Genomic DNA, 27,251 nt, shown 5'->3' on the forward strand with positions numbered 1-27,251 from the left:
TCAAATTTTATCCAGTTATTTGAATAATTTATTTTTTTAAAATCAGTGAGAACAAGGATAAATAGATTGAAATGATCTCAATGCGACATTTCAAGGCGCTATATAAGTGCAAGTTGCTTCAGTTGGTTCATGTGATCTTCCAGCCGGGTGGTGGCAGCAGCGAGTCGGAGTGTGGCGGCAGGGGTGGGGGAGACTCTTGGCCGATCTGGCGGCTCCTCTACTCAGGCCCGAGGCCCGAGAACCGAGGCCGGGGTGGCAGCAGCGGGAGCCGGAGGCCTGAGGCTGGGCCATGGCTCTGGCCTGTGAAGCGGCTGCTGGAGGCTCCGGGCCGGTTTTCCCGGATTTGGGGGCCGAGGACTCGGGTCCGACCCTGATCGAGAGTCTGTGCATGAGCTGCCTCCAGAATGTGAGGGGGGTATGGGGTTATATGAGGGGGGTGTGGGGTATGAGGAGGGGTGAGGGGGGGTATGGGGGGGTATGAGGAGGGGGGGGTATGAGGAGGGGGGGGCGGGGGGGGTATGAGGAGGGGGGGGGCGGGGGGGGTATGAGGAGGAGGGGGGGGCGGGGGGGGTATGAGGAGGAGGGGGGGGCGGGGGGGTATGAGGAGGAGGGGGGGGCGGGGGGGGTATGAGGAGGAGGGGGGGGCGGGGGGGGTATGAGGAGGAGGGGGGGGGCGGGGGGGGTATGAGGAGGAGGGGGGGGCGGGGGGGGTATGAGGAGGAGGGGGGGGGCGGGGGGGGTATGAGGAGGGGGGGGCGGGGGGGATATGAGGAGGGGGGTATGAGGAGGGGGGGGGGGGTTATGAGGAGGGGTGGGGGGGGGAGGTTATGAGGAGGGGTGGGGGGGGAGGTTATGAGGAGGGGTGGGGGGGGAGGTTATGAGGAGGGGTGGGGGGGGGAGGTTATGAGGAGGGGTGGGGGGGGGAGGTTATGAGGAGGGGTGGGGGGGGGGAGGTTATGAGGAGGGGTGGGGGGGGGGGTTATGAGGAGGGGTGGGGGGGGGAGGTTATGAGGAGGGGTGGGGGGGGGAGGTTATGAGGAGGGGTGGGGGGGGGGAGGTTATGAGGAGGGGTGGGGGGGGGAGGTTATGAGGAGGGGTGGGGGGGGGAGTTATGAGGAGGGGTGGGGGGGGGAGGTTATGAGGAGGGGTGGGGGGGGGAGGTTATGAGGAGGGGTGGGGGGGGGAGGTTATGAGGAGGGGTGGGGGGGGGAGGTTATGAGGAGGGGTGGGGGGGGGAGGTTATGAGGAGGGGTGGGGGGGGGAGGTTATGAGGAGGGGTGGGGGGGGGAGGTTATGAGGAGGGGTGGGGGGGGAGGTTATGAGGAGGGGGGAGGTTATGAGGGGTGGGGGGGGAGGTTATGAGGAGGGGTGGGGGGGGAGGTTATGAGGAGGGGTGGGGGGGGAGGTTATGAGGAGGGGTGGGGGGGGAGGTTATGAGGAGGGGTGGGGGGGGTCTGGGGAGGTATGAGGGGGGTGGGGGGTTATGAGGAGGGGTGGGGGGGGTCTGGGGAGGTATGAGGGGGGTGGGGGGGTATGAGGGGGGTGGGGAGGTATGAGGGGGGTGGGGGGTATGGGGAGGTATGAGGGGGGTGGGGGGTAAGAGGTGGGTGGGGGGTATTAGAGGGAATGGGTGAGGATTGTGTGGGAGGGGGAGGTGTGGGTGGGGAGGGGATGTGGGGGAGGGGGAGGTGGGGAGGGGGAGGCGTGGGTAGGGAGGGGATGTGAGGGAGGGGGAGGTGTGTGTGGGGAGGGGATGTGAGGGAGGGGGAGGTGTGTGTGCGGAGGGGATGTGGGGGAGGGGGAGGTGTGGGTAGGGAGGGGATGTAAGGGAGGGGTGGTGGGGAGCGGTTGTACTCTGAGCTTGAGATCTCAAAATCTAGTCTCGCAACCCAACTTTGGGAAATCCTGTTCGAGAAAAATGTTTTTTGCTCTTTTTTCACTTGTTGAATCAGTGATTAAAACAGGAAATGCTAGAAAAACTCAGGCAGTCTAGCAGCTTCTGTGGAGCGAGAAACAGAGTTAACGTTTCAAGTGTGAATGACTCTTCTTCAGAGATCCCATCAGTGATGGTGACTTTACCGATTCCCTTCGACATTCCGGGCTGTGTGTGTGCAGTAATGTGGCCAAGTGTCAGACCTTATTATTTGCTTTGTTCAATGGATAATGATGCACATCAATATTTCCTTCTCTCTTTGTCCCTCTTTAAAGGGGATGACTCGGTTGCTGTTGACTAAAATTCCATTCTTCAAGGAAATTATTGTGAGTTCTTTTGCCTGTGAAAACTGTGGTTGGGTTAATAATGAGATCCAGTCAGCTGGGATGATTCAGGAGGAAGGAGTGCGCTATACCCTGCTTGTTTCCTCCAAGGAGGTGAGTTAGTGACTGCACTCTGTGCTCTTATTACCATAAATTAAAATTTTTGTTTGTCTCAGTTAGACTTTTTTTTTTGTTCTTTTTATTTAGCAGTGTGATGCCTATACTCATTAGAGTTTAGAAAAATGAGAGGTGATCTTGTTGATTCTAAGGGGGCTTGACAGGGTAGACATTGAGAGGATGTTCCCTTGTGAGGGAATCTAGAACTAGGGGGCACTGTTTCTAAATAAGGGGTCTCTCATTTAAGATTGAGATGAGGAACTTCTTGGAGGGTCATCAGTGAGTGGAGTTCTCTAACCCAGAGAGCAGTGGAGGCTGGGTCATTAAATATATTCAAGGCTGAGTTAGACAGATTTTTGACCGACAATGGAGTCAAGGCTTAGAGGGGACAGGCAGGAATGTGGAGTTGAGGCCACAGTCAGATCAGCCATAATCTTATTGAATAGCAGAGCAGGCTCGAGGGACCGAATGGCCTACTCCTATTTCTTACTGCTCTTAGTTCCCCCCATGCTGAAGTGCACGTGAATATTGGTGAAATTTGGGATGATATGGCTGGATAGTTTTAGTGTGATTAACCGCTGATATTTGCTAACTAGACTGATGTATGAAGAATAGCCACTTGGGTAAGAGAGTTGAAGGTTCTGGTGCTGTGTAGTCAGTGTACCACAGAACATTGCCATGTGGACCCAAATAGTCACCTTGGTTATCTATTGATTAACTGTGTTCTTCATTTACAAAGTAATTCTGTCAAGCTGTTTGATTTGAATACTGACTTGCACTAGCAGATCATTGTTTTTAAATCAGCCTGTGATTAATCCTGTCTAATGTGGTGAATCTGTGTCGTGCAGGATTTGAACCGTGAAGTTGTGAAAGCTGACTGTGCGACAACTAAAATCCCTGAACTTGACTTTGAGATTCCACCATTCACACAGAAAGGGGGTAAGTAGCTGGTTAGTGTTTGTACCATTAGATCAGGAGATGTTGGTGTAAAATTCCCATCTTGGCTCCAGAGGAGATGCAGAGAAGGGTGACCAGAATGATACTTTGCATTGGGGCACTTTAAAGAAACACAGGCTGAGAGGGAATATAACGGCGGTGTTCAAGATGAAAGGATTGGATTGATTGGTTTTGGATAGGTTGTATTGAAAAAGTTGTGAGATTGGAGGGAAAAGGTGTTGGCTGGGTATCAGGAAGAATTCTTTTAGTCATCGCTCTCTGTTTATTAAAGAGAATAAAGTTCTCCAGATACACGGTGAAGGATTCCTTCACATTTGTGAAGACCATACAGGACTTGTGCATCAATAGCAATGCTGTGTCCATTTGCTCATTTGACATTGCTAGCCTATTCATCAAGGAAGCCAGAGGTATTAGCACATAGTACTATATCACGGTGACCGAGACCCGCCACCATTGCGTAACTCAGTATTCATTGAATTTATGAACTTGGCAACTCATGGAGTTCAGTTCAGTTCAGCTTTAATGATACCATGTTTACCCAAATAGATGGTGTTGCCATGGGATCCCCTTTAGGCCCATCTCTCGCAAACATCTCTGTTGGGTTCCATGAGAAATGTGGCTTTGATGGAATGACACCTGGGTTTGGAGGTTTACTCGGGATATCAATGACTCAAATCTCGAGACTTCACCCAAAACAACTGTACTTTGTTGTTTGATTTCTGTTACAGTTTAATAATACTTATACCAGTGGCAACTCACCCCGCGCATTAGTTGCTTGGTTTCCCCGAGAAACAGAAAGGTTCGGGTGGTCAATCCGTCCTTGTCCGTTCTCTGTTCAGATAGGCAAACAGGCTGTCCCCTTTCCTTGTCCGCTGCAGTGACAGCCTCGAGCTTAATGAACACTGTGCTCAAATAGGCCTCTGCTTCCCGCCCTGCCATGTACACACTATCTGATTGGCTCTTTTCTGATAGCAATGGTCCATGATTGGTTCCTTTCTCTGATAGCGACCGTTCATGATTGACTGATTTTCACCCCCCGGCAACCCTCCCTAGTGCAGGAAGGTCCTGACAGCAAGTTTGGCCAATCTCCTCCTCGATCTGCTTGCTTCAGAACCTCCCCCATCCGTCCCCGGTTCCACCAAGCAACCATTGCATAAGGGAGATTACAAACTGCCAAATTCCTCCTACTTCAATGATATTCTGAACAAACAGCAACCATCAGTTGCATTACATTAAGACATTACCTTTTGACCTTATTTCAAGATTTAAGCTAACAACTTTACACGATATTTGTAATCAAATAGGTCACAAAACTAGGAGATAAAAAATAATTGTTGCCTGGCCTTTAACCATTTGTTGCCTGGCCTTTAACCAGTCACCTTTCTAATATTAGCACAAAACTGTGAACACAGCATAAAGATTCTCTGTTAACCCATTTGCAGAAAGTTTGCCTATGTTAATGTTAAATAGTAATAATAAGGTTAAATAGTAATTGTAGGCTTAGCTTTTACCTGTATCCATAAAAAGCTTCTACAATGTAATGGCCTTTTTATTATATTCGATTTGCAGCAGGTGCCCACACACCGAGCCTCCTGCCCCTCACATATTTCCCGTATGTGGATGATGCGTTTGCTATATTTAAATCCACAGCTGCATGTAATAATTTCCTTACATGTCTTAATGGGCTCCATCCTGCGCTCAAATTCACCTTTGAAATGGAGCAGTCAAATGAACTCCCATACCTGAACGTACTAGTTGAGAAATCTGTCAGGGGGTTCTCTACCACGGTCTACCGCAAACCTATCTTCACTGCTCAATATGTGCGTTGGGATTCTTATAGTTCCACACATTGTAAGATTGATCTTATCAACAACCTCGTAAATAGGGCCTGAGCTCACCATGGAAGCTTGTTGCTGAAATAGGGCGTGTCAGAGACATCCTGCGGGATAATGGCTACCCTGATCAGGTCATTTCACACTGTATATCACACAAACTCATGAACAGGCCTAAGGCCATCATGTTTGTCCTTGAAAAGTGCCCAGTCTGCCTCAAGATTACCCTGGAAGGGCAGGGTATCTCAAAACTTTGAGCAACAGGTGAGGCTAGCTGTTCCACACAGCTACTATGCAGTAGCAACACGTGTGATTTTCACCACTAACAGGATGTTGCCATCAAGCCAAAAAGATGTTCTGCCTATCACACAAATGAGTGATGTGGTATATGTATTTCAGTGTCAGTGTGATGCTAGATATGTAGGCCATACGTCCCAAAGACTGGCGAATCATATCAACAACATGTCCCATCTGCTGTTCGCAACAGGCGGGGTACAGACCGTGCCCAGCCAGCCCGTGCCCAGCCAGCCTGTGCTTGCCAAACTCAAAACAGTGCCCAACATTAGATGTGATTCCGCAATTGGGCAACATTTGCTAAATAATCTTCAGTGTGCTAAGAATTACACTGAGAACCAATTTAAGATTGTCAATCGGGCTTGCTGTGCTGCGCATTTGTGTGTACTGGAAGCTACATATATCAATACACAGGGCCCTGTTCTTTGCAGACAGAAGGAACAAACACACATTGTGCCTGTTTCAGTTAAAAAAAAAAGTGATAGCCATTCACTGGTTCATTCCCCAGGACAATGTCTTGACCAATCAGTTTAGATGTCAAACAATACTTGGCAGTTAACTGTCAGTCACAATCAACTGGTGCATTCTCCATGGCAACACCTCTACCAATCAGCACTCTCTTCTCATACAGTATAAATTGGTTTCCTTTTACATTGGTATTTTCTTGCGAATGGTCCTGATGAGTGGAAGACGAAAAGCTCTGACAAAAACGTCACACCTTTTTCAGCAATACTCAAGTTCTTTGCTATCCAACAACTATTTAAAGAGATTAAATTCCTGATCAAAGAGATTTTTCTAGTTTAGAAGGGTGTTTTTTTTTTATTATATATATAACTGTTCATGTGGACATCACTGGCTAGGCTAGCATTTATTGCCTATCCCTAATTGCCCTTGTTCAGAGAGCATTTAAGAGTCAACCACATTGCTGTGGGTCTGGAATCACATGTAGGCCAGGCCGGGCAAGGATGGCAGATTTCCTTCCCTAAAGAACATTAGTGAACCAGATGGGTTTTTATGACAATTGGCAATGGTTTCATGGTCATCATCAGACTTTTTTTTTAATTCCAGATTTTTATTAAATTCAAATTTCACCATCTGCTGTGGTGGGATTCGAACCTGGGTCTCCAGAACATTACTGTGGGTCTCTGGAATACCAATCCAGTCCCAATGCCACAAAAACAAAAATTGCTGGAAAAACTCAGCAGGTCTGACAGCATCTGTGGAGAGAAAGACAGAGTTAATGTTTCAAGTCCCATATGACTTCTTCAGAACCAGTGCCACTGCCTCCCCATAATAAAGAGTTCAGGTGCTGTTTGCAGGGAGGGGTGGGGGGATGGGGAAGAGTGTTTTCTACCTTTGCTCACTTATCTTATGAGGTGAGAGGAGTTTCCTGTGTTTGCAGCCCTGTGGTTAAATTGTGGGACCAGCACAGCAGGTCTCTGCACCACCTTCACAGGGTGCACTTAATGATCCTGTTTGCCGCTTCTCATCTGTTCTCATGTATGCCCCTATTGTAGCATTTTGACATTTCCCAGTGCTGGCTGCTGTAATGACAGTTTACTGTTTAAAAAACCACAGATTAGACTGGTTCCTTATAAACAGTTACAACTGCAGAGAGTAAAACAGAGATATGATAGTTATAAAGATTTGAGTTGTTATTATAATAGTCCCTAAAAACAAAAAATCCATCACAAAATCTGTTATAAATCTGTGAAGGATTGTTACTCATGTTCTGTAGGATTGTATGCATGTTATGTGCTACTGGTTTAAAGGCTTGGACCTAAATGTCATACTGTAACTGTGATGTATCTAGTTATAGAGCTTCTTTGGATTGGCATTGTTTGTAGCTAGTGATGGATTGATGGTAACGACTGTCTTGGAACATATTTGCCTGCTGCTATTAGCAGTTGAAGAGATATGTTCTCATAATGATCTGTTCCTGTTTCTGCAGCACTGTCTACTCTTGAGGGTCTGATTGACAGAGCTGTTGCTGGTCTAGAGCAGGACCAGCCCACACGGAAGGTAGGTAGTTTCATGTACCTGGGGTTTTATTTTTCTCCTGTCTTCATGTTCTGGTCAGCACTGGTCACAAGTTTGCTGGGAATGTGAAACAAAGTCAAGTATTGAATGGTTGCTCCACACCGCTCCTTTCCCAGAATCTCCCCGATGTTCAAGGCATCAAGGTACAAGTCCAGGACTCTGGGATAGGAGAGAAAAACAGAAAAATTGGGAAACTGGATTAGGAGCTGTCTGACTTGTTTTTTTTAAAAAAATAAACTGCATCTAAAGTAGAGTTCCACAGTTTGAGCTCCTGGTCATGTGTGTCAGGCTCTCACACAACCCTGAGCGCGCGCACAATTCCAACACTGGGTTAGGTGAGGTAAGGGAGTGTGTAGAATTGGGTGTGTTGAGCCAAGGATGAACTAGATTGTTCAGAGAATGGCTCGTCATAGCTAGTGTTTATAAAGTGGAGAGAGCTTGGATACTAGACATGAGGCATATTGCCTATCAAATAATTTTTCTTGTGCCCTCTGTGGGGTTGTGATGCTCCGCAGCATTGGGAGCAGTATTCAGATCCATTTTGAAAATGCTAATTAGTGCTTTGGGCTTGATCTGTAATTTTTTTGAATGTCCCAGGAATGTGACCTAAATAAATCTTTAATTCTTGCACCCCTACCCATCCCAGGCAACTGATCCTGATGTGGCCTCGAAGATAGAGGAATTTATTAAAAAGCTGATGAAGCTGAAGGATGTAGAGATGCCATTCACACTGGTAATTAACTCTCTTTCTCTCTCCACGCCGTGATGTGTCACTGCTATTTCCTGTCAATTTGAATTCTAGCACACAGTCATTGCAGGGGAAAGCTGACCTGGTCCTAGACTAATTATGGAACATTGTACATGTACACTGGTGTCTTAGCTTTAGGGATAGAGGCAATGATGTTCAAATATTCAGATGCTGATGCAGTGGAATGCATAGTAAATCATTTGGAGCACCAAAGGAAGCTTCAAGGGAATATTGATTATAGACTGGACAAGAGTTGGCGGAATTAATTTGATATCAGTAAGAGTAACGTTTTAAAAGAAAAACTGATTATACACTGGGAAAAGTGTGTGTAGAAAAGCAGAGGTGTTTTTTAAAATCTGTTCTTGCAATGAGCATCACTGGCCGGCTTAAATTGCCCTTGAGAAGGTGGTGGTGAGCCATCGCATTGAACCTTTGCAGTCCATGTGGTGTAGGTGTACCCACAGTGCATTTTTTATTGGCTTGCTAGGCCACTTCAGAGGGCAGTTAAGAGTTAATCATATTTCTGTGGATCTGGAACCACATGTAGGCCAGACCAGGTAAGGGCAGCAGATTTCTTTTCCTAAGGACATTAGTGAATCAGATGGGTTTTTATGACAATCTGGTTGTGTTACAATCATTATTAATGAGACTAACATTTTATTCCAGATTAATTAATATAGTTGAATTTAAATTCCCCAGCCTGCTATGTGAGATTTTGAAGTCCTATCCCCAGAGCATTAGTCCAGGCCTCTGGATTACTTGTCCATAATGCAACCACTATGCTGCCAACCCCTGGGGGTTCAGGTTTACAAAACATTAAAAATAACACCAAGAAGATAAGGCCCTAAAAGAGATGAATGGAATTAAGTTTTACAGTGAGATTGAGCATATAAAAGTTGATATAGCAGTAAATATGTAAAACCAAAGGACGACTACAGCTCGAGACTGCACAGTATCGGGCTTCCCACTACATGGACAATGTCGCTTTGGAGATGGTATAGCAAAGAGTCAGTAACATTGGTGTGAGAAAATATGAATGCGATGAAAGAGTTAAACTTAGGGTCATTTGGTTTGAATGGTGGAAATTGTTATCTCCTGATGAAGGGGTGAACCACAGCCAGTCTTTATCTGGAATAGTTTTATTCACAGTGAGCCATTACAGATATGTCACCTGACCCTGCTCTGCCCCTGTCAGTAAGTGTCGCTATCTATGTACTCAAATAATATCCAGTCAATGTCCTCCACCTGTATATACATAACCTCAATTGATACAATTAACATGGATCACAGTTATTTGCTAGAGGTGTAATGAAAGGGCTGGTATAGGTAAAAGCATACTGTTTCTAGTAGTTGAAGTATAAATGTAGGTGATTTAGAACATGGGACAAGGAGGAACTTTTTTTTTTTTATTCATTCACGGGGTGTGGGCTTCACTGGCTGGGCCAGCATTTATTGCCCATCCCTAGTTTCCCTTGAGAAGGTGGTGGTGAGCTGCCTTCTTGAACCGCTGCAGTCCCTGTGGTGTAGGTACACCCACAGTGCTGTTAGGGAGGGAGTTCCAGGATGGTGAGTGACTTGGAGGGGAACTTCCAGGTGGTGATGTTCCCATCTATCTGCTGCCCTTGTCCTTCTAGGTGGTAGTGGTCATGGGTTTGGAAGGTGCTGTCTAAGGAGCCTTGGTGAATTCCTGCAGTGCATCTTGTAGCTGGTAAACACTGCAGCTACTGTGCGTCGGTGATGGAGGGAATAAATGTTGAAGGTGGTGGATAGGGTGCCAATCAAGTGGGCTGATTTGTCCTGAATGGTGTTGAGCTTCTTGAATGTTGTTGGAGCCGCACTCATCCAGGCAAGTGGAGAGTATTCCACCACACTCCTGACTTGTTTTCAGTTTGTTAACCTGGTTTCCTTATACAGGTTATTGATGATCCATCTGGGAACAGCTTTGTTGAGAATCCCTACGCCCCGCAAAAGGATGAGGCATTAATGATTACTCACTACAAGCGGGATGCTCTACAGGACAGTATGTTGGGGCTGCAGGTAGGGATGGTTTTGTGGCAGATATACATATTGGCTGAGTTATTAGGATTTGTTTAGTCACCACTTTGAAATATTGGATTTTCAACCTTTGTGTTTGGGAGGGAGGTTTAGCAAATGTTACCACATAACTGGGGACCCCAACCTAACCTTCAAAAGCCCATTAAAGGAAACCAGTTCTATAATTGAAGGCAATGCTTGTTGGTATACAGCAACAGAAATAACGCATAGCTCCAGGAAGAGAAATTTGATGGCCATTTATGAAGAATTTACAACACACAAACAGGCCATTAGGCTCAACTCATCTGGTATTTCTGCTCCACATAAGCCTCCACCATCCTACTTTATCCCACCCTATCAGAATACTTTTCTATTCCTCTCTCTGTCCTGTTTATCCAGCTTCCCCTTAAATGAACCTACACTATTCACCTCAACTACTCCCTGTGGTAGTGAGTTCCATATTCACCCCACTAGGTCATAATGTAGAACTCACTACCACAGATGTGACTGAAGTAAGTAGTCAAATGTTTGAAATCCCAAAAATTAACTTGATGGGCATTTTTAAAGTAATTTGTTAATGTTTAAGAACTAATCTATCTCCCTTATATGTGGTTTAAATCCAGCCCCATACAATATTTACTATTGTGAAGCTTCTTTACTTCAGAGAGCCTAATCCCTACAAAATCCCTGGAATTTGAGTGAGTTTAGCCTCTTGACAGAAATTCATGATGGCAGTGTGTTGAGGCCTAGTAAGAGGTGGTTCCCACAAAGTTGATTGTTCCAGAGACCATTCCAGTGATCTCTCCACAATGAACAAACCAGCCTGCAACTCGAGTTTTCACATCATTCACTGGCCAACTTGAGGTTTTTTTTTCACATATATTCATTCACAGGATGAAGGCTTCGCTGGCTGGGCCAGCATTTATTGCCCATCCCTAGTTCCCCTTGAGAAGGTGATGGTGAGTTGCCTTCTTGAACTGCTACAGTCCCTGTGGTGTAGATATACTCACAGTGCTGTTAGGGAGGGAGTTCCAGGATGGTGAGTGACTTGGAGGGGAACTTCCAGGTGGTGGTGTTCCCATCTATCTGCTGCCCTTGTCCTTCTAGGTGGTAGAGGTCATGGGTTTGGAAGGTGCTGTCTAAGGAGCCTTGGTGTGTTCCTGCAGTGCATCTTGTAGATGGTACACACTGCTGCTACTGTGCGTCGGTGGTGGAGGGAGTGAATGTTTGTGGATGGGGTGCCAATCAATTGGGCTGCTTTGTCCTGGATGGTGTCAAGTTTCTTGAGTGTTGTTGGAATGCTCAGATGAGCAGCTCGAATGTTGTCCTCCAACAATCCCACTCAACAATGTATAGCTGGAAAGATCCACAGGATAGAGAGAAAACTAACCATGAGAGTGAATGAATCTTCTGTGCACCAATGTTTTTATTTTGTGTCTGCTATCCTTACAGGCATGTACAGAAGAGGAGACACCCCAAAATACTGTGGATGATTTAAGGAATGAAGTGAGTGTTCCCATGAGAACTGTAGAGCAAAACAATAATTGATAAAGAGGAGGTATTAGTAAGGCTGACTGCATACAAAGTTGATAAGTCACCAAGACCTGATGAAATGCATCTGAGGATACTGAGGGATGTATCTTCAAATCATCCTCGGATATTGTTGGGGGGAGGGGTGGGGGGGGTGGTTGCCAGAGGACTGAAGAATTGCAAGTATTACAACTTTATGTGTAAAGATAAAGCAACTACATGCAAGTCAGTTTAACCTTTGGTGGGAAAGCTTTTAGAAGTAATAATCTGGGATTAAAATTAACAGTCACTTAGAAAAATGTGGGTTAATTAAGGAAAGTCTGCACATGTTTACTAAATTAAAATCCTGTTTGACAAATGTATTAGGATTTTTTGTGGATGTAACTAGTAGGGTAGATAAAGGGGAACCAGTAGATGTAGTATATCTGGATTTCCAAAAGGCATTCAATAAGGTGCTGCACAAAAGGTTAACAGGTAAGGTAAGGACTCATGGAGTTAGGGCTAATATATAAGCATGGATTTAGGATTGGTTAATGGATAGAAAACAGAGAGTGGGCATAAACAGGGCTATTTCAAGTTGTCAGGCAGTGAATAGTGGAGTGTCACAAGGATCAGTGCTGGAGCCTCAGCTATTTACAATGCAAATTAATGACTTAGATGAAGAGACAGAAAGTAGTGTATCTAAGTTTGCTGATGATACCAAGCTAGGTGGAAAGGTAAGCTGTGGGGAGGACACAGAGGCTGCAAAGAGATATAGGCAGATAGTGAGTGGGCAACAAGATAGCTGGTGCAGACATGACGGGCTGAATAGCTTCCTTCTGCGCCATAACATTCTGTGATTCTGAGATGGGGTATAATGTAGGGAAGTGTGAAGTTATTCACTTTGGTCATAAGAGTAGAAAAGCAATATTTTTAAAAGGTGAGAAGCTTGTCAGTGTTAATGTTCAAAAAGACTTGGGTGTACTTGTACAAGGAATGCAGAAAGTTAGCATGCAGGTGCAGCAAGCAACTAGGAAGGCAAATGGCCTGTTGGCCTTTCTTGCAAGGGGGTCAGAGTACAAGAATAAAGAAGTGTTGCCACAGCTGTACAGGTTTTTGGTGAGGCCACATCTGTGTGCAGTTTTGGTCTCCATATTTAAGAAAGGATACACTTGTATTGGAGGGGGTACAGTGAAGGTTCAGTAAATTAGTCCCTGGGATGAGGGGTTGTCCTATGATGAGAGGCTGAGTAAATTGGGGTGATATTCTCTGGAGTTTAGAAGAATGAGGCGATCTCATTGAAACCTATAAAATTTTTCAGAGGTTTGCTAGGTTGGGCACTGAGAGATTGTTTCTGCTGGTATGGGAATCTAGGGTGCAGAGGCAATCTCAGGATCAGGGGCTGATCATTTAAGACTGAGGTGAGGAGAAATCTCTTCAATCAAAGAGTTGTGAATCTTTGGAATTCCCAACCTCAGGCTTGTGGATACTCCTATCACTGAGTATATTTACGGCTGAGATAGACAGATTTTTGGTGTCTCGGGGAATTCAGCGATATGAGGAGCAGGCAGTAAAATGGAATTGAAGCCCAAGTTCATCCATGATGGTATTGAATGGTGGAGCAGGCTCAACAGGCCGTGTGGACTACTCCTGCTCCTATTTCTTATGTTCTTATATTTGTTAAAGGCAAATCGTGTTTAAATAACTTGAGTTTTTTGATAGGGGTAATTTTGTTGATATGTACATGGATTCCAAAAGGCGTTTGATAAAGGGGAACAAAATAGGTTTACCTGCAAAGTTGCAGCATGTAGAATAAAGGCAAGTGTGACAACATGGATGTGAAGTTAGCTGAGTGACAGGAAACAGTGTGGCTACGGTGAACAGATTTTCAGACTAGAGGACATACAGTGAGGGCATCCAGGGTTGGTACTAGAAACATTGCTTTTCCTGAAATGACCTATACTGGAATATGCAGGGCACAATTTCAAAATCTGCAGATGACAAAAAAACTTGGAAGTATTGTGAACTGTGAGGAAGAGCTAGAGGAAATAGGCTGGTGGAATGGATGGACAAGTGACACCTGAAATTTAATGCCGAGAAGTGTGAAATAAACATTTTGTTAGGAAGAATGAGGAGAGGCAATATAAAATAAAGGGAGCAATTCCAAAGGGGGTGTAGGAACAGAAACCGAGGGGTTTATGTGCTCAAATTGTTGAAGGTGGCAGGGCAGATTAAGAAAGTTGTTAATAAGGCATACAAAATTCTGGGCTTTATAAATAATCAGAGTACAAATGCAAGGAAGTGATGATGAACCTGTAGAAAACACTGGCTCAGCCTAAACTGGAGTATTGTGTCCAGTTCTGGACACCAAACTTTAGGAAGGATGCGAGGGCATTGGAGAGGTTGCAGAAAAGATTCATGAGAATGGTTCCAGGGATGAGGAACTTCAGTTACAAAGATAACATGGAGAAGCTGAAGTTGTTCTCCTTGGAGAAGTGATTTGATAGGTATATTCAAAATCATGAGGGGTCTGGACAGAGTAGATAGGGAGAAATTGTTCCCATTGGTGGAGGGTCGAGAACTAGAGGACACTGATTTAATGTGATTGGCAAAAGAAGCAATGGTAACGTGTGGAAAAATATATTTTACACAACGAATGGTTAGAATCTGGAATGCATTGTCTGAGAACAGCTGAAGAGACAACATTTTCAGGGCTACAGGAAAGGAAGGGGTTTGGGACTAGCTGAGTCCCTCTGAGAGCCAGCACAGACATAATGAGTTGATTGGTCCGCTTCTGTTCAGTAACCATTCTATGATTCTATGACCTGTTATTTTAATGGTTCCCTTGCACTTCAGATTTCCCATCCTATGCCCTAGCCATGGAATGATTTCAGGCACACTGGCTATTCAAGATCTTGCTAACACTTAAAGCAGTTCCCTTAATCTGCTGGCAGGTTGCTAGCCTCCAGTCTAACAATGCTGTTGGTTTCCTGGACATCAGATGTTTATTTTCTGGCGCATGTCAGATTGAAGAAGATCTGTGTGTTTCACATATACCAGTTGTACTTTTATGTTTCAAAAACTCTTTGACATTGAGAGGAGGCTTTCCTTAGGCTGGGATTAGGAGCAGCTGGGTGCATTTAAACTCTGCATCCAGTAACCAGACTTGACCAGGGGATATCTAATCCTGAAATGATCGGTTATAGTCTTGACAGAGAGGGAAATCTGTGTTGCTAAATGGCATGTTTCCTTCTCCCTGTAGGTGTTGCAGTTTGGTACCAACTGTCCACAGTGCAATGCACCTGCTGAAACCAACATGAAGTTAGTGCGTATCCTTTGACAGAGAGCATTTGATGCAATGGAACAATAGGCATTTGGAATTAAAGCATCCAGCATACTCGACCAAGGGTCCAAAATGTCAATTTTGAAGGATGTTCTTTATTTCAATGCCAACAAAGAAGCAGCTCCAGTTTGAGTTAGACTGGGGGTTAAAACATGGAAATCTCAAGCTGCAAGAGTTCTTAGCTCAGGTTCTGTTTTTCTTTCCCTCACCCACTGAATGCACTGAGCCTTGCTCCAGGCCCATTCCTCATGCAAATCTGGACAGTGATTGACAACAGGTCGTTCAATGTGAACTGTATCAAGTGGAGCCTGATGTTTTCCACACACAGTTGCATTGTTGCTTGGCAGTCAGGAAGCTCGCGGGGTTTAGGAGGGGTCATGTGGAAGGCAGACCAGGTGGGCCTGTGTCTCCTACATAAAGCATGACCATTGTGTTGGGGGTGGCTAACATGTTGGGTCACTAACACTACTTCAATTAAGTGAGCTCTGCACAGACTGACAGTCCAAGCTGGCTTTGTTCTACTCTGTGAGACTCACTCACTCATCATTTGGGGAGCTAACAAAAGCTTTCTCATTAAAGGGTGATACCCTGTAATATCCTCTTACCAGTCATATGAAATAAAATAATTTTTGGAGAATGGGATTACTTGATGGAGATTGAAACCAGACTATTCACTGGAAATATGAAATTTCCTGAAGCTACACGAAGGATTGGTCAGTGCCTGAAATTCAGAAAAGATTGGGTTCATGTTTCAAAGGGTGGATACTTAGCAAAACAGTTTCTTCAACCTGAAATTTCCAGTTCTTTGTCCCAGTTTAGTCAGAGCTAAGGGTCCTTGTGTTTTGGGTGTTGGATTGTTTGGGAGCTTATTGCTCAGTGAATAATCACATCTTTACCTTTTTTTGAGGTTTGTCCAAAATGATTTGTCATACAGGTCTACAGCACAGAAAAAGGCCCTTCGGCCCACTGAGTCTGCGCCGGTCAAACAAGTACCTAACGATTCTAATCCCATTTTCCAGCACTAGGCCCATAGCCTTGTATGCCATGGCATCGCAAGTGCACATCCAAATACTTCCTAAATGTTAAGAGGGTTTCTGCCTCTACCACCCTTTCAGGCAGTGAGTTCCAGATTCCCACCATCCTCTGGATGAAAAAATTCTTCCTCACATCCCCTCTAAACCTCCTGCCCCTTACCTTAAATCTATGTCCCCTGGTTATTGATCCCTCCGCCAAGGGGAAAAGTTCCTTCCTGTCTACCCTATCTATGTCCCTCATAATTTTATACACCTCAATCATGTCCCTTCTCAATCTTCTCTGCTCCAGGGAAAATAACCCCAGTCTATCCAATCTCTCCTCATAACTAAAACACTCCAGCCCAGGCAACATCCTGGTAAATCTCCTCTGCACTCTCTCTAGTGCAATAACATCCTTCCTACAATGCGGATTCCAGAACTGTATGCAATACTCTAGCTGTGGCCTAACCAGCGTTTTATACAGTTCCAGCATAACCTCCCTGCTCTTATATTCCACGCCTTGGCTCATAAAGGCAAGTATCCCATATGCCTTCTTAACCACCTTATCTACCTGTCCCACTACCTTAAGGGACCAGTGGACATGTGCACCAAGGTCCCTCTGATACTCTGTACTGCCCAGGGTCCTACCATTCATCGTGTATTCCCGTGCCTTGTTTGTCCTGCCCAAGTGCATCACCTCTCAATTATCCGGATTAAATTCCATTTGCCCATCTGACCAGCCCGTCTATATCCTTTTGTAATCTAAGGATATCCTCCTCACTATTTACCACCCCACCAATTTCTGTGTCATCCACGAACTTACTGATCAACCCTCTTACATTCAAGTCTAAATCGTTTATATATGGTGTGCATAACTGCTTGACTGGTTATGAAAGGGATGAATTATTTACATGGAACCATGGTCATTACAGTAAATGGCAGTGTACCAATGTTCACCTTTTCGATCTGTTTACTTCCCATACTGATCTCTTTCCTCAATAATTGAGGGTTTTCTGAGTTTCTTGTCAGGTTCCTTATGAGATTAGAATATACACATAGCAAGAATGAAGATTAGCACAGCTCCCTTCAAATTATCACCAATTTCTTGTGTTGCTTTTGGGTTGTGGTGTACTTTTTCTAGCACCAGTGCTTCCCTTAGTGATTTGATTCTTAGTTTCCCGGTATTTAAGGCGTATATGGTAAGCATAGCACTATAGACCAGCACTAAACTAATTTACATAGCACCTTTCACAAGGTCAGGATGTTCCAAAGCACTTTACAACTAGTAAAATATTGTTGACGTGTCGTCAATGTTGTAATGTAGGAAATGTGGCAACCAGTTTATGTACAGCAAGCTCCCACAAACAGCGACATGTTAATGATTAGGCAATCTGCTTTAGTGATGTTTGTTGGGGATAAATATTGGCCAGAACACTGGAGGTAACTCTTTTTAAAAATGTTTTCTTTCATGGGGTGTGGGCATCGCTGGCAAGGCCAGCATTTGTGGCCCTTCCCTAGGAACTGAGCGGCTTGCTAGGCAATTTCAGAGGGCAGTTAAGAGTCAACCACATTGCTGTGGGTCTGGAGTCATGTGTAGGCCAGACCAGGTAAGGACGGCAGGTTTCTTTCCCTGAAGGACATTAGTGAACCAGATGGGTTTTTACAACAATTGATAGTTTCATGTCACCGTTACTGAGACTAGCTTTATGTTCCAGATTTATTAATTAAATTTAAATTCCATCAGCTGCTGTGGTGGGATTTGAACCCATGTTCCCAGATAGCCTGGGCCTCTGGATTACTAGTTCATTGACATTACCACCACACCACCAAATACCCCAGAACTCTGTTCTGCATCAGAATGATGCCATGGGATCTTCATGCATGCAGAAGAGATTCACAAGAACGGTTCCTGGGATGAGGAACTTTATGAAGATAGATTGGAGAAGTTACGATTTTTTTTTCTTGAAGAAAAGGTTGAGAGGAGACTTGATAGAGGTATTCAAAATCATGAGGGGTCTCAATAGAGTAGCTGGGGAGAAACTGATCCCATTCGTTAAAGGGAATGAGGGGGCACAGATTTGAAGTAATTTAGTAAAAGAATTTTTCACTCAGTGAGTGGTTAGGGTTAGGAATGCACTGCCTATGTGTGTGGTGGAGGCAGGTTCAATTGAAGCATTCAAAAGGGGATTAGACTGTTATCTGAAAAGGAAGAATCTGCAGGGTTATGGGGAGACTACGGGGGAATGACACTAGGTGAGTTGCTGATTCAGAGCTGGTGCAGACACAATGGGCTGAACGGTCACCCCCTGCACTGTAACAATTGTGATTATTCTCAGGAATGAATCCTTTTTGATTTTTTTTTTGTTGTCAAAATTCATCCCTGGTAATGGGTCTTGTAACAACCTGGGAACACTCACTGCTCATTTACCAGCCACACTACTCTGGCATGGGAATTGGGCCTAATTTTGAGCTGTGCCAGTGTTTTCCTTCATCAAAGGTTCCTAGAAATCCCACACTTTAAGGAGGTGATCATCATGGCAACAAACTGTGAGGCTTGTGGACACCGGACCAATGAGGTAACTCTGCCAAATATTACTGGCTTTCTAAAATATAATGGGGAGGGGGAACTTCCTTTTGTGTTGTGGGGAAGAAGTTTAAACTATTGATAGTGGCATTGTGTACATTTATTTTGCCCCTCCCATTTTTTTTTGTCTTCTGAAAGAATTGGCCCCTCATTAGATCATCCTGCACCATGAGCCCCTCCCCATTCCCAAAAGGATAATCTGATGACCTAGTCCATAGCCTCTGACGATTCTGGTCTGAACTGATATCACAGAGTAGCTTAGGTGATGCTTTCCCTACCATTGCTACTGTCTCTCCAAAGGCATGCTAGAGAGTGCTGATTTAACTGCGTGGGGAATTTCATGTTTGTACATTCACTGTATTTTGTTTATTGTGCAGGGGCCATGGTCAGTCTTTCCTCTTCCTCCCTCACACTAGACCAGTGAGCTGCCCTGGCATTGCCCTTGCAAAAGAGAAATTCTTATTGCAGCTGTGTAATTTAGCAAAGTCAGCGAGGATCTGACTGTGTATAGAAATGGTGCAGTGATATAGACTGACATCTGAGCAGAGGTCTGAAGAAAGGCATGTGTTTGCTCCTGCAGGCCAGAGAGGTGTTCTGAGCTGAGTTAACTGAGGGCACAGGTGTTACCGTTGACCCTATGCCTTTGAGTTAAAGAATTTTAAAAATGGACTAACTTTGTGCCCCGATCATTATTTAGTGACTTGCGGACAAGGGCAGCAGAGACGTGGGAACGCCACCACCTGCAAGTTCCCCTCCAAGCCACTCACCATCCTGACTTGGAAATATATCACTATTCCTTCACTGTCGCTGGGTCAAAATCCTGGAACTCCCTCCCTAACAGCACTGTGGGTGTACCTACACCACATGGACTGCAGCGGTTCAAGAAGGCAGCTCACCACCACCTTCTCAAGGGCAATTAAGGATGGGTAATAAATGTTGGCCTGGCCAGCAACACCCACATCCCATGAATAGATTTTTTAAAAGTTGCAAAGTTGGAGGAAGGGAGACTTCCATTTATATAGCACCTTTCACAACCATCGGAGGTCTCGAGTGCTTTCCAGCTGGTGAAGTATTTTTACAGTGTAGTCACTCATGTAGTAACAAGCTGTTGCCTGGCTGTGATGCCCACCATGGTTAAATAGTTTGCAATGCTTATTGTCCCAGCTCCCAGATAGAGAAGGTTCTTGGATAAGGTGCAAGAGTCTAAGTGCTGTGGCATCTTACTCCAGCAAGGAATCAGAATCTTCAGAGGGGGAGGATAGCAGTGGTGTTAGTCAGCAAAAAGAAAGGATGATAGAATTGTATAAACTCTGCTTGTTCATTTGTAGTATTTTGCAATTTTTAGGTGAAGTCTGGAGGAGCCACTGAACCTCTGGGTACCAAAATCACACTGAGGATTACAGACCCTTCTGACATGAGCAGGGACCTGCTCAAGGTACAGCATTGTTCCATGATCACAGTTTGCAGCAGCATTATCCAATGGACAAGCTTTTCATGTGTTCTATTGTTGAACTCATTGCATCTGAGAAATGAATCTGATAAATATATGCTTACATTTACAATGGATAACTAAACCTTTACAAGCAACATGATTTGTAAATGACTTGTGCTTTTAATGGCTGTGCCAACACAATAATTCTGTTCTTTTTGTTTATTGCAGTCTGAAACCTGCAGCATCTTTATTCCAGAGCTGGAGTTTGAGCTTGGGATGGGAATTCTCGGAGGAAAGTTCACCACCTTGGAAGGATTGCTGACAGATGTGAAAGAATTGGTGAGAAATGATTCCCTTTCTAAATCTTACTAACTTCTTCTGGTCCTGAACATTGGGAACATGCAAGGTGTTGGTGATGCTTTCAACTGTGTCCTGGGACAATGGAGGGGGAGAGCTGGTACCCATTCCTGCTCTTACCCATGCCCCTCCTTGCAGTCCCACAAGAAAGGGAACATTTCAACAGTTTGCATTTCTGTAAGTAGTGGAGCAGTAGGAAAACCTTTCTCACTTGTGAGAAATGTTTGGAATAAGCAACAAGCATTGCAGTTGCTCAAATGGACTAACTCTCCCATCAGAGCAAGCTCTTGCAGAGAGTTTTGGACTTTGAGAAGCCAAATGACCTTTTCCTTATTCCCTGCAATTGGTTTTTCAATTGAGTCTTAGCCCCATATACTGATCTTTTGAACTTTCAGTTGATTAGTTTTAGTTTCAGTATTGAAGCAAAACATCAGTCGCTGTGATAGAACAGATTATTCAATATTTGGGAGCATTACAATGTTGGTCCAAGTCAAAGGCTGCAACCTCACCTGAACGATGTAACAGAACTTTAATGGTCTAACAAAAGATATTTGGTACAAAGGTTTTCCTGAGAAGTTGGGCATGGAGGACAGGGGGCATGCAGGGCAGTGGATGTTAGAGGAAGCTGCTACTATAAACATTCAAACTTTAATAATCCTTCATGATTGACAACAAATGGAAAAGCTGTGCACTGACTTTGGTTTTGTTAGTACTGCATTCTATCATAGTTATAGTTCTAGGCTGGAGCCTGAAAGTGGAGTTGGAGGGATCTCTGACTATATTTTCCCTTGATTAATAGATTGTGGTAAAGAACCCATTTTTTGCTGGGGACAGCACGGTTCCTGAAAGATCTGAAAAGATTAAAGAATTTGGGCAGAAGTTGGATGAGGTAAGAAAGTTGTTAGCTGCTGAATTTCATACTTTATTCCCTAGGTAAAGTAATAAAGTGTCTGTCCAGCTCTGTTTAATTGAAATATGCAACAGACTAGTTTCACAATGGTCCTTTTGCAGCTCACCTTGTGTGAGTGAATCCTGTTGACATTGAGCAGTGACTGAAAGCTGAACCAGATTCAGAACTAGTGAATACTTTAAAATGAACCTGACCATTACACGGTGCGTTACTCTGGTGACATCAAGTTTGCATCTTTGCCCATGGCTGAACTTGATGTAAGCGCTGTTCCAATTCTAATGTTTGTAGGACTCTCTGTTCCTGTAAAAGGCAGTGATGTAAGGTGGATTACACTAATGATTGGGTTGATGAAGCCTGTTGGCTGTGGCTTTAGCTGTCTAGAAGATGATGGTCAAAATAAAATGGTTGATGGCTGAATAAAGCTCCAACAGTAACAGAGAGCAGTGTAATTCACAGGCACAGGTCTTGACCCTATTCAGTATTACTGAAAGCCAAGTGAACGGTTTATCACTCATTGCCTCTATTGCTGTGTGACATACTCCACCCTATATGTGCTGTACAACTGGATTACCCCTAGTTAGATGTGGTGATCACTGGTGCATCCTTCAGTTTTTTATTTGTGGAACTTATTCCTGCTCTTCCTGTGGGATAATGGAATTGTTAAAGCCACGTTGCATTATTCCTTATCTTGCAGTGCAGCAAAACCTTAGTTTTAAAATTCTCATCCTTGTTTTCAAAAACCTGCATCTCACCCCTCCCTATATCTGTAAGCTCCCTGAAACTCCCTTCCCAAAAGCACCGTTGGTGTACCTACATCAAAAGGACTGCAGCAGTTCAAGAAGGTGGCACACCACCACCTGAAGGGAAAGACAATAAATGCTGGTCTAGACAGTGATGCCCACATTCTGTCTGTGGAAGAATTAAAAAAAAATCTCCTACAGCCCCACAAGCCTCAGATCTGTGCTCATCTAACGCTGGCCTCTTAAGCATCTTCAATTTTAATCACTTCACTATTGGTGGCCATGCCTTCAAGTTGCCAAGGCCCTAAGCTCTGGATATCCATCCCCAAACTGCTCTGCCTCTCTATATTTTTCCTCTTTTGAGACAATCCTTGAAAGCTATCTCTTTGACTAACCTTTTCACTATCTGCCCTAATGTCATCTTACCTGGCTCGGTGTCAGATTATGTTTGATTGAGCTTCTGTGAAGCTCCTTGGAACATTTTATTATAAATGCGAATTCTATTTGTGAGAGGTAATCCCATTGAAACCTACAAAATACTTAAAGGAATGGACAGGGTAGATGCAGGTAAGATGTTTCCCCTGGTTGGGGAGTCTAGAACCAGGGGACACAATTTCAAAATAAGGGGGAAGCCACTTAGGACCAAGATGAGGAGAAATTTCTTTACCCAAAGGGTTGTGAATCTTGGGAATTCTCTATCCCAGAGGGCTGTGGGAGCTCAGTCATTGAGTATGTTTAGGTAGAGGTTGATGGATTTCTGAGTAATGATAATGTAAAGGGTTATGGGGATAGTATGGGTAAAAGGCATTGAAGTGTTCGATCAGCCATGATCGTATTGAATGGTGAAGCAGGCTCGACGGGCTGAATGGCCTCCTCCTGTTTCTATGTTGTGGCAGCAGCTACAGTATTTATTAATACTGAGAGGACCTGCTTGTGGAAAGAAGTACCCTTAGTCTATACCAGGCTTAGCCCACCCACGGCCTGTGAAGCAGATTGTGGCTCCAGAGCCACTGTTCAAAATGCTGGTCAGATGGGTAAGTGAAGTTGAAGATTTTGCAAGGGATTGCTCCTCCAATCAAGGCCATTCCTCTCGTGCATTTGCTCATTAATGAGCCTAATCAGCAGTAAATGTGGGAGGGAAAATGTCTCTGATTGGAGGAGCAGTGAACACCGGTGATGGTGAGTGTGCAGGGGCCCCGGGCAGAGGGGAGAGAGTGGGGGAGCACCCTGAGATTGGGAGGGAGCCAGAAATACACATTCTGACCCCCTCAACTCGAATGGTCATCTTTATTAATTGCTCTTTTTTAAAAAAAAAATTATTGATTTGTTGCTTTAATTTTGTTCAGCAAATTTTGTTTTCTTCATACTCAACTTCTTAAAAAAAATCATGTTTAATGTTGTGCCAAACCTTATCTTTCTGAAATTTGCTCATCAGCCCCTTGAGTGAGAAAAAAAATGGAAACGTGTGCCCCCACCCCCCCCCACCGCCCTCCCCACGCCAAAAGATTGGACGAGCCTGGTCTAGACAGTCAGCCACCTCAGTCTCTGAGATTCCTCAAGCCCATGTCAACTTTTAACTTTTTTGACCATTTGAATTTTTCTGTGCTTTTACCAAACCCTTTTTTGTCTGAATTAGATCTAACTTTATTATTTTTTTCCTTCAGATTATTTCGGGTAAGAGAGAAGCCCACATCATCCTTAAAGACTCGGCAGGAAACAGTTACCTCCAGGCAAGTGCTGCTGGAATAGATAGCTTCATGTGTTTAAACACAGCGGGGCCCAACCAAAGAGGTGCAAGAACAAATTTGCTCTACTGCTGGCTATGTGCAGAAATAGCAACTTCAAATGGTCCGATGTACTCTGTAACTGGGGCTGCTGTTCTATCCCCTGCCTTTCCCAGCCTGGGACACCCCCATGGGCGCAGCTCTCACTGAGATTATCCATTTACTCAAGTTCAGTTATTCCCAGAACAAAATGGTGTTTGCACAAATACAGCTGTCACGCTGCATTGGGTTCAGCGATGGCCGACTGCCTCTGTCCTGGTTGTGTCTCTGCAGTGAAGTTTCACTGTCTTTCATCCAGAATTAATATCGAGTGACCATCGGTGCATTGCTCATTCAACAGCTTTGCAATTAACATATCCAGACCAACTAGTGTCATCGTAACCCTGCATCTCTTTGGGCAATTCTGTCTCCTACTTCAGTGAGTAACCACAGTGACTGAATGGAGATTTCATTGCTCTTTTGCAGTCATAATTTAAACTCGTTTTGATCTGGAATGTGCTGTAAAGACAGAGAGACAGTGTGGAGAAGCCTGGAGTGTGGCAAAGAGTTGCCTGTTTAATTATTATTATGGGGGTTCCATCCCTAACATATATTTCCTTGTTTCTTTCTCTCTCTCGATATAGAATTTATATGCCCCGGATCCTGATCCAGAAATGAAGATTGAGAAATACGAGCGCACGTTTGAAGATAATGAGGAACTTGGTTTGAACGACATGAAAACTGAAGATTATAAAGAGCAGAAAGTGGATAAATAATACAGAGAGAATTTAAACAGAGGATAGGGTGGAGTCAGGAAGGGGATAGCTGGTGTGAAATATCTAAATAGTTATTCATCAAAAGAAATGAGATTCCAAAAAAGAGTGGAGCAATGAAGTGTTGTTAGTGAAACGTGATGTGGGTCCTGAATACGTTCCATCCAGGTCACCGGTCCTGAAAACTGGAATGCCCTTTGGTGCAGAGTGAAATGAATAACAGTTACTGGGCTTACCCCCATCTTTATTCTTCTGTACCCCCCACTGCTCAAGCTGGGAATGAAAGCCCATATAGCCTTCAGTCAGGTCCTTCCTGATCAAACTCAAATGAGGGAAATCGCAGGCGGGAACCTAATTGCCATCACCTAATGCAGCTTATCCTGTGCTTGGATGTAATTTTCTGTACTTATTTGTCCAGACTTCAAAACAAAATTTAAGCCAGAGGTGTCAGCTTTCTTCATATTTCCAATATCGTGTGATTTCACAGGTCTGTCCAGGTTGATAGGCCATCCCATTAGGGTAACTAATCCACCAAACCCAGTTCTCCATTATCTGATTTCTTATGGTGGTTCCATATCACACTCACCTGGAGTTGAGCAGTTTGGGGTGAAGCCAGCACTGATCAAGCTGCAAGTAGTAAATCAGGAAACAGTATTGTAACAAAAACAAAAATACCTGGAAAAACTCAGCAGGTCTGGCAGCATCTGTGGAGAGGAGCACAGTTAACGTTTCGAGTCCGAATGACCCTTCAACAGAACTAAGTGTTGAAGGGTCATTCGGACTCGAAACATTAACTGTGCTCCTCTCCACAGATGCTGCCAGACCTGCTGAGTTTTTCCAGGTATTTTTGTTTTGGATTTCCAGCATCTGCAGTTTTTTTGCTTTTATCACAGTATTGTAGCTGTTCTTTGCAGTCCTGAATGTTTGACTGATGGTCCAGAGGTGATAAAGGATTTGATTTGCATGATACTTAAATCAACCATGAAGACATTGTACATATGAGAAGCTGCTTTTGTTTGCACTGGAGTAGGATGGATTTATTCTTTAGGGTGTGGGACAATGTGTATTGTCTTGTATATCTGCCAGGCTCTTGCCTGTTGGTAAATTCCATTAGTAGAATTGGACTTTGGATCCTCCGATTCCGTGGTCCTGTTTCAGAATCCTAAACTTGGATAACATTCTGAAGCTTTCAAATATTTAACTTATATTAGTTTGGTGACAAGCTGAGATAACATGGAAGAAATTGGCATTAGCCCGAGTTATTTGCTAATTGCTGTGCCGGCAAAGTGGTGAGGTGTTTGTGTCGTCAGAATCATAATTTAGCTTCTGAACACCAAATCTATATTTTCCAATGTGTTGAAAGCACAGTGGAAATTTCATTAAAACAAAAGTCAAATGCCATGAAATCTGAAATAAAAATGAGAAAATTCTGGAAATGGTCAGGCAGCAACTATAGAATTTTAATGAGAGGTCATCAACCTGAAACACTCTCTCTCTCCACAGATGGTGCCTGATTGGTTCCAGCATTTTCTGTTGTTCTATATTTCCTTGATAGGTCCGGGAGCAACTGTCATCTTCAGTCACGATATATTTAATAAATATATCAATATCCCTTGTAACTTGCAGTTGTCTTTTTTCACCAGCTGATAAAATTGACATGAATTCTTTCCCAAACCTATTCCAGACCTGTGCATTTATTAAGGAACAAATGCCAAGGCAAAGAAAAATTACACTGCTGTGTCAAAATCACCAATGGCAGGTATGCAAAATAGACTGAATGGTGTAAACTTGCAGAACATTGACTTTCCACCACCGAGGGGATATGCAGCCTATATCAAAGTATATCCAGTCTCTGATGAAAACAGACTGTCTCAAAGGGGACGAGCTCTTTTTTTTTTTCTCTTTCTGATTGTGTTGAAGGCTTGTTCTTAATCGTTCTTGTGCATTCACTCGTAGTTGCCCTTTATAGTAGTGTCCCAGGATCAACCATCTTCAGCTGCATGTGACCTTCCCTCCATCATAAGGTCACAAGTGGGAATGTGCAATCATCAGTGAACAATGTTCAGCATTCGTGACTCCTCAGATACTGAAACAGTCTGTGTCCATATGCAGCAAGACCTGAACAACATTCAGAAGTGACAAGTAACATTTGAACCACACAAGCGCTAGGCAGTAATTACCTCCATCAAGAGAAAATCCAATCATCGCTCTTGGACATTTAATGGCATTACCATTGTTGAACCCCCCCGCCACTATCAACATCCTGGGGTTACCATTGACCCGAAATTGAACTGGGCTAGCCATATAAATACTGTGGCTACAAGAGCAGGTTAGAGGCTAGGAATCTTGCAGTGAGTAACTCACCACCTGACTCCCCGAAACCTGTCCACCATCTACAAGGCACAAGTCAGGAGTGTGATGGAATACTCCCCACTTGCCTAGGTAAGTGCAGCTCTCACAACACTCAAAGCTTGACACCATCCAGACAAAAGCAGGCTGCTTGATTGGCCTCTGCCCTCACACCTTCCTCTCCCTCCCAGAATCATGAT

General features: G+C 44.2%; 1 protein-coding gene and 1 long non-coding RNA gene across 3 annotated transcripts in view; both read left to right on the plus strand.

Annotated features, from left to right (window-relative positions):
* Positions 1-26,321, plus strand: part of LOC144671623 (uncharacterized) — a 1,108,978-nt gene extending 1,082,657 nt beyond the window's left edge. The window contains exon 2 of the long non-coding RNA XR_013573966.1: positions 25,576-26,321. This is a non-coding gene — a long non-coding RNA (uncharacterized LOC144671623). The remainder of the gene's footprint in view (positions 1-25,575) is intronic.
* On the plus strand, positions 228-26,321 carry zpr1 (ZPR1 zinc finger). Of its 2 annotated transcripts, none has more exons than XM_078533549.1 (14): positions 228-406; positions 2,209-2,370; positions 3,222-3,312; positions 7,408-7,478; positions 8,143-8,229; positions 10,159-10,281; positions 11,731-11,784; positions 15,050-15,116; positions 18,649-18,719; positions 20,073-20,162; positions 20,388-20,498; positions 21,316-21,405; positions 23,831-23,896; positions 24,574-26,321. In XM_078533549.1, the coding sequence occupies exons 1-14, from the start codon at positions 290-292 to the stop codon at positions 24,703-24,705; spliced, it is 1,332 nt and encodes a 443-aa protein (XP_078389675.1). In that variant the 5' UTR covers positions 228-289; the 3' UTR covers positions 24,706-26,321. The 2 variants fall into 2 exon arrangements, with proteins under 2 accessions (XP_078389675.1, XP_078389686.1); XM_078533560.1 differs by lacking the exon at positions 228-406 and adding an exon at positions 1,906-2,069.
* Positions 26,322-27,251: the final 930 nt, after the last annotated feature.

The sequence above is a fragment of the Cetorhinus maximus genome, chromosome 2 (genome assembly GCF_964194155.1).
Source record: "Cetorhinus maximus chromosome 2, sCetMax3.hap1.1, whole genome shotgun sequence".
NCBI lineage: Eukaryota > Metazoa > Chordata > Chondrichthyes > Lamniformes > Cetorhinidae > Cetorhinus > Cetorhinus maximus.